The sequence below is a fragment of the Marmota marmota genome, unplaced genomic scaffold (genome assembly GCF_001458135.2).
Source record: "Marmota marmota marmota unplaced genomic scaffold, marMar, whole genome shotgun sequence".
Lineage (NCBI taxonomy): Eukaryota > Metazoa > Chordata > Mammalia > Rodentia > Sciuridae > Marmota > Marmota marmota.
In genome coordinates this window covers 1,865,130-1,877,363 of record NW_025999924.1, presented here as the reverse complement: position 1 = coordinate 1,877,363, position 12,234 = coordinate 1,865,130, and the positions used below count along the sequence as shown (strand labels likewise).

At 38.7% G+C, this 12,234-nt stretch overlaps 1 protein-coding gene across 3 annotated transcripts in view; it reads left to right on the top strand.

The window, feature by feature from the left end:
• Positions 1 to 12,213, top strand: part of Zswim6 (zinc finger SWIM-type containing 6) — a 146,548-nt gene extending 134,335 nt beyond the window's left edge. For all 3 annotated transcript variants that reach the window (XM_048800003.1, XM_015497275.2, XM_048800004.1), the window contains 5 exons: positions 3,058 to 3,193; positions 6,855 to 7,012; positions 7,674 to 7,837; positions 9,807 to 9,888; positions 11,330 to 12,213. In XM_048800003.1, the coding sequence (XP_048655960.1) occupies positions 3,058 to 3,193; positions 6,855 to 7,012; positions 7,674 to 7,837; positions 9,807 to 9,888; positions 11,330 to 12,192 (1,403 nt within the window). In that variant the 3' untranslated portion in view covers positions 12,193 to 12,213. The remainder of the gene's footprint in view (positions 1 to 3,057; positions 3,194 to 6,854; positions 7,013 to 7,673; positions 7,838 to 9,806; positions 9,889 to 11,329) is intronic.
• The last annotated feature ends 21 nt before the right edge of the window (positions 12,214 to 12,234 follow it).

Sequence of the window (12,234 nt, the reverse complement as noted above, 5' to 3'; positions counted from 1 at the left end):
AAAAAAAAAAATTTTTTTTTCTTTTTTTTTTTTTTTTTGAGAGAGGGTACTGATGATTGAACTCAGGATCACTCCACCACTGAGCCACATCCCCAGCCCTATTTTGTATTTTATTTAGAGCTCTGTTTTGTATTTTATTTAATATTGTATATTATTTAGACCGTGTCTTAGCACTAAGTTGCTTAGCACTTTGCCTTTGCTGAGGCTGGCTTCGAACTGAACTCGTGATCCTCCTGCCTCAGCCTCTCAGGCTTGTTGGGATTACAGGCATAAGTCATGTTGCCCAGCTGTAGTGACTTTTTTTTTTTTTTTAAAGAGAGAGAGAGAGAGGGAATTTTAATATTTATTTTTTAGTTATCGGCGGGCACAACATCTTTGTTTGTATGTGGTGCTGAGGATCGAACCCGGACTGCACGCATGCCAGGCGAGCGCACTACCGCTTGAGCCACATCCCCAGCCCCTGTAGTGACTTAATTTCCATTAAATTGAAGTTCAGGAAGAGGATGTGTGGTTTTCAAAATTGACAATGTGTAATATCTGTTTATCATTTATCTTTTTAAATATATTACCATGTTCATCATTCATGGATATTTTTGATCTTTGTCTTAGTCTTTGTTATTTCATCCTTTTATGGAAACTACCTGAGAAGGAGCCCCGTTGACTTGTTGGGGTAGTACAGGAGGTAGACCCAGGGGAAACCCAGGGATCATTTCTATAAACTCCAAAAGATGGAGCTTTGCAAGTCAAAATTTATGTATGTCTCGTATATTTATACTCTGCAAATTTCAGGAGTAAATTAACTAACAGGAGTAAATTAAATAGCAGATCCGAAGAAGGAGAAGTAACCCTGTGTTGCTGCTGAGTGCTGAACTCTTCTGGCCACACTATTGGATGGATTATTTGGCATACTGGAAAAGCACCTAGTGCTAGGGAAACCTAGTGCCAAATGTCTGGGTTTTGTTTTGTTTTTATTCAGTACTTTTTTTTGGTACCAAGGATTGTACCCAGGGGCGCTCAACCACTGATCTGCATCTCCAGCCCCTTTTTATATTTTATTTAGAGACAGGGTCTCGCTGAGTTGCTTAGGATCTTGCTAAATTATTGAGGCTGTCTTTGAGCTTGTGATCCTCCAGCCTCAGCCTCCCGTGATGCTGGGATCACAGGCTTGCGACACAGTACCTGGCTTGTTATTTAGTACTCTTGAGTTCAGGGATCACACTGATTAGTCTATAAATAATTCTGTGACACCTGACTTAATATTTTGCTTGTTGGGAAATGACATAGAGAAGTGATTATGCATCTGGTTTTCCCTGAGTAGTACAAAAGGTAATTTGCTTTAAAGGGATAGGATGAAAAGACATGAAGGCGAAATGAAGAATATATATAATAACAAATTTTCTGTAGTTGGTCCTAACTTAAAATAGAGTTAGTGTCTTAGCTTTGGTAGTTATAACAGAATACCACAGACTGTGTGGCTAAACAAAAAAATTTATTTCTCATAGTTCTGGAGGCTGGAAGTCCACAATTGGCCAATACTGCTTCTGAAGCTTTTCCTGGCTTGAAGACAGCCACTTTCTCCCTGTGTCCTCACATGGCACAGCCAGAACAAGCTCTCTGGTGTCTCTTATTATAAAGACACTAATCCTGTTGGATCAGCACCCCACTCTGACCTCATTCAACTTTAATAACATCCATAAAATCTCTTTTTCCATATATAATCACATTGGGGTCTGAGGCTTCAACATGAATTTTGGGGAGACACGTATTTAGTCTGTGATAGTAACTTACTTAATGTAGTCTTGTTATATGAACTAAAGATGAGAGTATAATGCTGTTAACAACTTTTGAAGAATACTGGATCACCAAGACATTTTAAAATGTTTTCAAGTAAAGAAAAATCTTAATGGATTTGTTAAAGTTAGTAATTTAGGATGGATATTTGTTTAAATGAAAAATAAGTTGTTTGTGTGATATTTAAAGTACTTAAATACTGAATAGTTCAAGTGCTACCAAAATATTAGTATTAAAAAATAATTTCCATTGAAATGATCTATAATGTATCATGCAGCTACCCCACACCCGGTTCAGTTACTCCTCTCCCATTTCTTTTGAACTGCATTTCTTGCATTCTAAACTCTTTGACAGACTTGATTTTTCTCCTGAAAAACAAATGTATTATGTCCTCCAAGCAGTAGTGTCATGGTTCATAATTGTAGAAATCATGAAACAGATGTTACCCAAAGGTGACATGGAAACTAATTTATTAAACACTTTACAGTAACTAAACCTCAGAGTGCTTAAGTGCGAAGTGGTTGAACTAACCACTGTGGTTTCCTTTCAAAATTTATTTTAGAAGTCTGTGTTGCCTTCTCAGAGTAGCATTCAGGGAGCACACAGGGGAAGTCTGCTTTGCTGCTGTGCCTATCAGAATTTATTAAGAAATGAATTTTGACAGCTTAAATGTAATTTTGCTTTTTAAATTGACCTTCCAGTGCCCAAACAGTAGTAGATTTCTAGTTAAGTTTTTATTTTTTTCTTTTGCCTATACTGAGTACTGGTAACTTTTTATTAATCACTGTATGGGAATAATTATATTTGCTTACTAGAAGCAGCAGCATATAAAGTCTCTGAATTGATACCTGGCGTCGCTGTACCCTATGATTGCGTGGATCTATGGGCTGGGTCCATGGTTAAGCTGCAGAGTCTTTTGTGCATTTGCATATCTGGTTGCTCAGTTGTCACACACTGAGAGGGTTCGTGATTCAGGGGGTTCCTTTCTCTGAGGTACTTGTACTGTAAGTGAGCTTTGCCCCTTAGTTCTGTGGCTCTTGTTTTAGCTAAGGGATAGTGGAGAGATTGTTCATGAACTAAAGTCTGTATTGGACACTGTGGAATCTTTTTGACTAAAAATTTTATTCCTTTCTTCTGTCAGATTAAATTCTTACCTAAATTAGCTTACGTGTGTTGAAATTTTACACAAAAATGTTGAGGTATGCTTTTTGAGAAGTGTTAGTTTGTGTTTTAGGAAAGTAAAACATGTATGCTCTCTTCCCACAGCTGGGCCATATAGTGGTTTAGGCGAAATAATCCACCGGGAGAGCGTTCCAATGCACACATTTGCCAAGTATCTCTTCACCTCTCTCCTACCTCATGATGCTGAACTGGCATACAAAATTGCACTGAGAGCAATGCGGTACGTATTCACAGCCCAGCCAGGCAGAGGCAGTCCATATTCCCCACCAGCAGAAATGGCTGTTTACTGACTGTATTCGACAGAAAAGCTAAGGAAACTCTTTTTTTTTTTTAATGCTTCCTGAATTATTGTGGAGGTGATCTGCTTGAAGGCTTGTTTTTTTCTTCTTTCTTTTTTAATTTTTAAAAATTTGCTGTACATGACAGTAGAATTAATTTTGGTACATTGTACACAAGTGGAGCTCAACGTCTCATTCCTCTGGCTGTACATGGTGCAGAGTCACTCCAGTAGTTTAGTTTATTCATACATGTATATAGGGTAAATAATGTCCATCTCATTCCATTGTCCTTCCCACCTATACCCCCTCCCCTCACCTCACTCCCCTCTGCCCAATCCAGAGTTCCTCCATTCTTCCCTACTTCTCTGACCCAATAATGAATCAGCATCTGCTTATCAGAGAAAACATTCAACCTTTGGTTTTGGGGCTTGGCTTACTTCGCTTAGCATGATATTATCCAGCTGCATCCATTTACCTGCACATGCCATAATTTCATTCTTTAAGGCTGAGTAATATTCCATTGTGTATATACACCACATTTTCTTTATCCATTCATCTGTTGAAGGGCCCCCAGGTTGGTTTTGTTCTAAAGTGAAGGAAGAATTACATCTCCAACCATTGTCATGCTTATGGCCATCATGGTTCTTTCCTCTGTTCCTTTAAGCTAGAATTTAGAAATAGAGTTTCAGAATTTTTAATTGTGAGACCACAACAGTTGAACCCCTTCTGAATATTTATTTTGAAAAATTAGATTCTCTAAACCATGGAATGTATTTGACTTGAATGTAATAACCAAGGAAGGCTTTTATACCTGTTTTGATTCCACATTCCATCAGTAGTAGTACAGGAAGGCTACTGTGTCACCCACTAGAACATGTTTGTGATCATCTCAAGGCCAAGAGAAGATGGGATGTGTATGCTGTTGAGAGAGTGCTTACTAGGGCCCTCAAGGACTGGGCCTCCCTCTGACTGCCTGCATTCCTCGGCCCCTCCCTCTCAATAATGGCAGTTAGAATACCTCCTCCTCTATGTCATGCACCTTCTTATTTTCACATGCCTTTTTAATTTCAGCAAATAATTGTTTTTATCATGAATTTGTTTAAGGTGAATACTTATTAATGAGTTTAAGATTATATTTATTAATCTTGTATGTAATCTATTAAAGTTTAAGGACATAAAGAAAATATGTACCTTTCTTATTGAAACATCTGCTTTTACTCTTTTTCCTTTTTAAAAAAATTAATAGAACACCCCCTGTGTTTCAAACAGAAAGTATTGATTAGACATGATTATGATTAACTAAAGTTACAGGCCCCGTGTAGATCTTTAAGCTTGAGGATATTGAAGAATAGTTTGTTCCTATAAAAAGCTTTTCATCATAGATTCTATGTCTGTAATCAGTGTAAGATTCAAAAGCAAATTCTGGCCTATAAATTACCAGTGTCTCCAAAGTTAACTCTGTTCTTAGATATAAGCTACACTCAATATTTTATCTAATATTTATGAAATGATGGGGTGAGAGCGTGTGTGTGTGCGCGTGCGCATACGCTCGGGTGTACAATGCCTCTGTGTCAGTGTTTCAAGGCTGACATCCTTTAATTTGGCATGCTTTTCTGAGTAACTTATTAGAGAAACCTTACAATATTCTCTTGGCTATTTTTAAAGTACCAAAAAATAAATCAATAACTAATATAAGCAATAGTCCTCTACTAGATTGCTTTATACTACTTGATTTGTATTTTTGAGCACATTTTTATAAGTAGATTCCTATTCCCCTTTGGAAGCTGAAATAGAAGTTTTCTTTGGAGACAGCTGCTCCACTCTAAACTTATTCTACTCCTAAAAACTCTACTCTTTTTGTAAAGGGAAGGATGTTAATGTTATGATGCCACCAGATGCTGTTGTTACTACCAATGGTAAATTTAAGAGTAAAATAGCATGAGGTTTCTGTGTGGTTCTGGCTTATGTAACGGTGTCTGCCAGGCAGAAAGCCTTGCTTTTCTAATGAATGCTCAGAAGCTCAGCTCATTTATATTCTCCTTTAGTTGCTTCCCAGGCAATTTCTTCCTGGGGAATACTAGCAGGGGACAGGGGAACTGTTTTCCACCTTTCTCTTCTGCCTGCCACTTCTACCCCAGCCAAACCCCTGCCATGGAAGGAAGGTAATGTAACCTACCAGAGCATTTTAAGGCAGCCAAGGGAACAGGAAGGGAGAGAGAGATGTAGCTTGCTTGCTTCTTACTCCTTCTGGAAGAGGGAGGCTGAGGAAGCATTCATTTTCTCCCTTTCCCAGGGATGTTGACTAGTTGCCTCTACAGCAACTGCCAAGATATGCCTACCCCTTGAAGGGACACTGAATTTAAAAAAAAAGAAAGAAAGAAAAGAAAGAAAGAAAAAGTTAAATAGCAATCCTGCCAAGATTCTTATTACTTGCCTATCTTGCCACCCTTTCTAATGATAACCTTTCTTTGTCCCTAGATTAAAAAAAGAGCCATTTGGCTTACCTGAGAAGTAACTACTCTTGGCTGAGGCCAGGAGGCCAGTATCTCGCCCTTACCTTACTAATAACTTTTTTTTTTTTGATGGGGGTGCTGGGGATTGAACCCAGAGCTTTGTGCATGTGAGGCAAACACACTACCAACTGAGCTATATTCCCCAGCCCCTGCTAATAACTTGATTTCCAACTTTTATTCTATAGTCTCTAACCCTCTAACCCTATTATACCTAAAGTAAGGCCAGTGTTTGATTAGTGTACTTTTTTTTTTTTTTTTTTTTTGGTGGTGGTGGTGGTGATGCTGGGGATTGAACCCAGGGCTTTTTGCATATGTTAAGTAGGCACTCTACCACTAAGCTACATACCTATCCTGAATTTTGATATTTGTAAAGGAATTATTTCTGTTGTACTTCTTCTACCCATCTTTTTGGCATGCGCTTTGTTTTCAAGAATTATTTATTTGTCAATATATTGTTAATCAAAGATAGAATTAAATACTAGAAATGATAATTTTGTAGAACTGTCTAGGGATACATTCATCTGTTGCATCTTCTCTGATATTGTCTGGTTCAGATAGAACATATTCTAACTTTAAACTTCTGTTGTCATAATTCTGCAGAAATTATGAAAATATATAAAGGAGGTCATATTTATTTGCTTTCCATCTTATTTATATTTTTTAATAAGTTAAGCTTATTCATCTGAGCTACCTACTCATCCCCAATTGTCGTAATCTGTCTTAAATATCCATTTTTACTGTTTTTGTTAATTTTTATTTTTAATGAATAAGATTGAAAAAGAGTAATTAAACATCAAGACTTGTTTTTCAAAGTTCATTAATGTTAAGTATTTTAGTTTCTCTGAATATTACAATTTTCTGAATGATGCTAAAGAAAGGAGATCTCTTAGGTTTGAGAGATGAGCAAATAACAGTATGACTTTGGTGTCCAAGCAGCAGACAGTAGTTATCCCAGCTCTTTGTGAACCAAGGTCCTGAACAATATTTTTCAGCATCTACTCACTCCTCTGGCTTCTGTAGGCCAGTCCTTGTGGCCAGGGTAACAGACAAGTAATAACTAGAGGCCACCTTCCTCATCTTCTCATTACAGGTTGCTAGTATTGGAATCTACTGCTCCAACGGGAGACCTCACCCGCCCACACCACATTGCATCAGTTGTTCCCAACCGATACCCTCGTTGGTTCACTCTAAGCCACATTGAATCCCAGCAGTGTGAGCTGGCATCCACCATGCTAACTGCAGCCAAAGGTACTCTAATGTCCTGAGGCCTTGTAACTGTTTTGTTAATTTGCCCTGCCTTTTTTTTTTTTTTTTTAACCCCACCCCCACTCCCCAGTTCTCAATAGTGGTGTTCATGTCAGACATTGTAAAGGGGTCCTTTACTTTAGATGCTAGCTTTATGTTTGCTCATGAGGCAAAACAGACACTGTTCATTTGAGTCCGGCATTTTCCTTATTTACCTGTATCATTAAACCTGGTGCTAGCTGAGTTAGGTTAGTTACCATGCCAAATAAAAGGGGAGGGGGTGCAAATGGTTGAGGTTTAGAAACAAAAAGTTTGTTTGCTTTTTTTTTTTTTGTACCTGAAATATTCACCAAAAATTCATAAATAGGAACTAGGAGAGCTGTTTACTATTTCATGTTGGTTCTGGATCATATGTGCTTTTAGTCATTGAGGGTGTGTCTGGGTGTATCTTTTTGTGAATTCAAGATTTATAGACATTACAGTAACATAGTTGTACCAGCTGTGCCATTGACTTTGTGAACATTTCAGGTAAACTAATTTGTGCTTTGCTTTATTTGTGTTCTTTTTTCCTCTTGTTATGCATTTATGGTTTCATGGGTTTTCATTGATTTTGCCTCACTTACCTTTGATTTGATTTGGGTTAGTTTTCCCTTGTTCATTGCAGGTGATGTTCGGAGGCTGGAAACAGTATTAGAATCCATCCAGAAAAATATTCACTCCTCATCACACATCTTCAAACTCGCCCAAGATGCATTTAAAATAGCAACTCTCATGGACAGTTTGCCAGACATCACTCTTTTGAAAGTGTCTCTGGAGCTGGGTTTGCAGGTATGTGCTTGGTGGTTTTTCCCGATGCTAATTGAAGGCATCTCTTGGGATACATGTATGTTTGGGGTTTTTTAGTGCAAGTAAATGACTCTTCAGATTACAAATCTGTTAGGCTTCAGAAGAGCACTGTATTTCAGAGCTGGGGTCACTTTCAGCTGAACCATACTATTTGAGGTACAGGGACTAGACATTTAGAAGCCCTGTTTGCATTTCTCAATTAAAAAAAAATCCATTCTCTGAATTACTACCTTAATGTCACATTTCTTTGAATAAATGGAAAAGAATTATTGCTAGCAAGAGATTTGAGTGAAGCTATCATGTGTAATAAAAGATTCAGTGTGAGGGTTAAGTTTTTAGAGGAAGATGAATTTTTATTCATGTTTGCATTTGGTAGTTCTAGCTCCTTTTTATAACCTTGAGAAAATTAGGGTAAAAGGGATGATTAGGCAAGGGTCCAGTTTCAGATTTCAGTAGGATGCAACACCAGTTTAGTCACGCAGATAGATGTTTGCTTCCTTATAGTTTTTGAACAATTACTGCAGAAACCGAGAACTACGAAGTTTTTTTCCACTTTTCTCATGAGAGCTCTGTTAACATTTGCTGCTTTTTTTTCTTATTAAAAAGTAGTGAAAGAAATTGTGAAACCCTAAGTACCTGAAATATGGGAAATAGAATGCCCAGATTAGATAATTACTCAATTTTCTGATTATAGATTCCTTTAAAAAAAAAACAACAACTTTTATTTTATTTATTTATTTGTATGTTGTGCTGAGGATCGAACCCAGGGCCTCGCACTTGCTAGGAGAGCACTGTACCACTGAGCCACAACCCCAAACCCTAGATTCCTTCTTTATAGTGATTGTGTTAATAAAGTTTAAAGAATTGGATCACAGGAAAATATTCTGATCATTGTAAAAGCAGTTCTGTACAAGACAGGGATTAGGAGATTGCTTTTAAGCTATACAATGACCGTTTAGTAATTTCTTTTTAAAAATAATTTTTTTTACTTCATTTTCACTTTCCACATATTAAAAGTATGATGCAGAAATAAACATTAATGTGAGCTTTCTTGTTATTGGAGTTTTGAGTAAATAGCAGATTAATGAAAGCTTAGTCCTTTGCCTCATTCTTTCTAGATCCCAAGAAGGAATCCCACAGCATCTTTCTAAGGCTTTAGGAGTATTATATCCCTTGATGTTTTGAATCTTAAAGAATGAGAGGAATACCAGGAGGTAGATAAGTTTGACTTGGGACCTCTGATGATGCCAAAGATGATTCCTTTTCGTAGACCTTGGGTTAACTTCATAGTCACCAGAAAGTTGATTTAAAAGAGGTTGAAAAAATAATAAAAATTATTACTTTAAAGTATCTATCTAGCTGGGCATGGTCGTGTTCACCTGTAATCCCAGCCACTCAGGAGGCTGAGGGAAGATCATAAGTTTAAGGTTAGCTTGGCAACTTAGCAAGATCCTGTCCTTAAAAAGGTAAAAGCTCAGTGGTAGAGCAACCGTGGGTTCATCCCTAGTGCCACAAAGATAAAAACAAAAACCTTTTTGCCCAATGAAAATTCTTTGAAGAATTGAATGAATTTGCAAGAATCCCCAGATATCAAACCATGGGATCATGGGATGTTAAAGCTGGCTACAGAAAGGCAACCTGGTCTGTGTTTAATGCTCAGTCGGATTTTTCATATGAGAAAAGAGATTGATTTGCCCAGGGTATCACGTCTGGTCAATGGACCCACCAAGAGTAGAATGTGATCCTCTTGCCTCCTAGGCAGTGACAAGGTCAACCTGGGGGAATCTTAGACAGATCCAGATACATATATAGATCTTTGTTGTAAATAAAATACTTTTCATCCCCCTGGTAGTAGAGAGTCTGCCCACCAGTTTATTCCTTAGAATGAATTTTCTTTTTCCATTGATTTAGGATAATCCTCCAAAACATGTTACTCTCCTTGTCTTTACAGGTTATGCGCATGACACTGTCAACCTTAAATTGGCGACGGCGAGAGATGGTGAGGTGGCTGGTGACATGTGCTACTGAAGTTGGTAGGTAATCTCTGGGGAAGAAGCTTTCCCAGGTGCCTCATGGCAGGATTTTACCTGTCATTTACAAATCCAAGAATATTTCCTCTCTTATTTTGACTTCTCCAAGACTCCTGCCCCTTCTAGCATCTGCAGGGGCTCCCTTTCCCACACCTCAAACCCATCCTTCAGTCATACACACTTGGCATTGTTCTTATTCTAAACTCTCATGTTTGTGGACCTCTAACCAGTTATTTTAAATGAGATAATATCAGTAATAAATAATTTTTGTTTACTTCATATAAAGTTACCTCTTTTACTCTGGGTTTTTTCTTTCTTCATCTGACTATACAGCAGAGAAATGATGGGTGTGTGTGGTTTCAGTGGATTTTCAGATGTGTGAGAAATAGTAGCTGGCCCTAAGAAAATTCCCTGTTTGGCCATAAGGTGCTCTTTGTGAGGTCTATCAGCCTACTATTTCCCTTTGCTGCAGTAGAGCAGCAGATCATTACTAAGAAAACTACATCCCCAGCAAGAATGCAACACAAACAAAATGGTGGCTATTTAAAATAAATGTTGGTTAAACTGTCTTTCTTTCTTCTTATTTGCATCAGAAAAGGATATACACCTCTTGCTGAGAAGACACTGCCATCTCAGTGTTTAAATACTGACACAGCAGAGACTGTAAACTCATTCTTCTTATTTTTCTTTCATTAATGTGTAATGGTTGGTTATTTTGGGAAAAGGGAACTTGGTCTCAATATATTGTGCTTGGATTGTTGAAGTCATACAAAGATAATGTATGTTTAAGAATTGCCACACTACTCCTATTCCTGCACCAAGATACATAACTGATTTCTCTCTGAGATTTTAGTCTCTTCTCTTCACATCATTCACTTTTAGGATTTCCCTACAAATTGGATCTGTGTACTTAAAATGGCTGAAGACTTTATTAGCCATTTCCAACATGTGAGTCATCTGTAGGTCCACTTGTTAACTCTTTCTCTTGATTATGGGTAACATCTTCTTCTTAATGTGTCTTAAAATTCTGTATTGTGTTTTTTTAAAACTTAAAAACACCACACATAAAGTCCCTATTTGGTTGAGGTTGCATTTTGTCTGCCTCTCACTCTATAGTGGGTAACTGAACAGGAGGCCTCAGTGAACTAGCACTTATTAGCAAAAAGCCACTATGTGAAATGGCAAAAAGTACAGTACAGATACCAATTTCTGAAGGACCACTTCCTTATTGTAGGAAGTTTATGTTCCTTAAAGGCATCTCACTGAATAACAACCCACAATAACCTTATTCTAAAAGGTTGCTCCTAGGCACATTACCTTACAGGATTTTCTGGCCTAGCTCATGTCCTGTTATGGTTAACAATGTAAGCATTGACTATGAAAGTGGAAATAAGACCTCTGGCCAGACTTCTCCTCAGTAATAGCACCTGTTTGTTCCTTGCAGGTGTTTATGCCCTGGACAGCATCATGCAGAGCTGGTTTACTCTGTTTACTCCCACCGAGGCCACAAGTATTGTTGCAACTACCGTGATGTCCAACAGCACCATTGTCCGTCTCCATCTGGACTGCCACCAGCAGGAAAAGCTGGCCAGCAGCGCCCGGACACTCGCCTTGCAGTGCGCCATGAAGGACCCACAGAACTGTGCCCTCTCTGCGCTAACCCTTTGTGAAAAGGATCACATAGCTTTTGAGACGGCGTACCAAATCGTCCTGGACGCTGCTACCACTGGCATGAGCTACACACAGCTCTTTACGATAGCACGGTACATGGAGCACCGCGGGTACCCCATGAGGGCCTACAAACTGGCCACCCTGGCCATGACCCATCTCAACCTGAGCTATAATCAGGACACGCACCCTGCCATTAATGACGTTTTGTGGGCCTGTGCGCTCAGCCACTCCCTTGGCAAAAATGAGCTTGCAGCTATAATACCTCTGGTGGTGAAGAGTGTCAAGTGCGCAACGGTACTGTCAGACATTTTGCGCAGGTGCACTCTGACCACTCCTGGCATGGTGGGACTTCATGGAAGGAGGAACTCTGGTAAGCTCATGTCACTGGACAAAGCCCCCCTGAGGCAACTCCTGGATGCCACGATTGGGGCATACATCAACACAACACACTCACGACTCACGCACATCAGTCCTCGGCACTATAGTGAGTTTATTGAGTTCCTCAGCAAGGCCCGAGAGACCTTCCTAATGGCGCATGATGGACACATTCAGTTTACACAGTTTATTGACAACCTGAAACAAATCTACAAAGGCAAAAAGAAACTGATGATGTTGGTTCGGGAGAGGTTTGGTTGATAGAACTTGTATGAATGGGGTGGGGGGCTGTCTCTTATACAC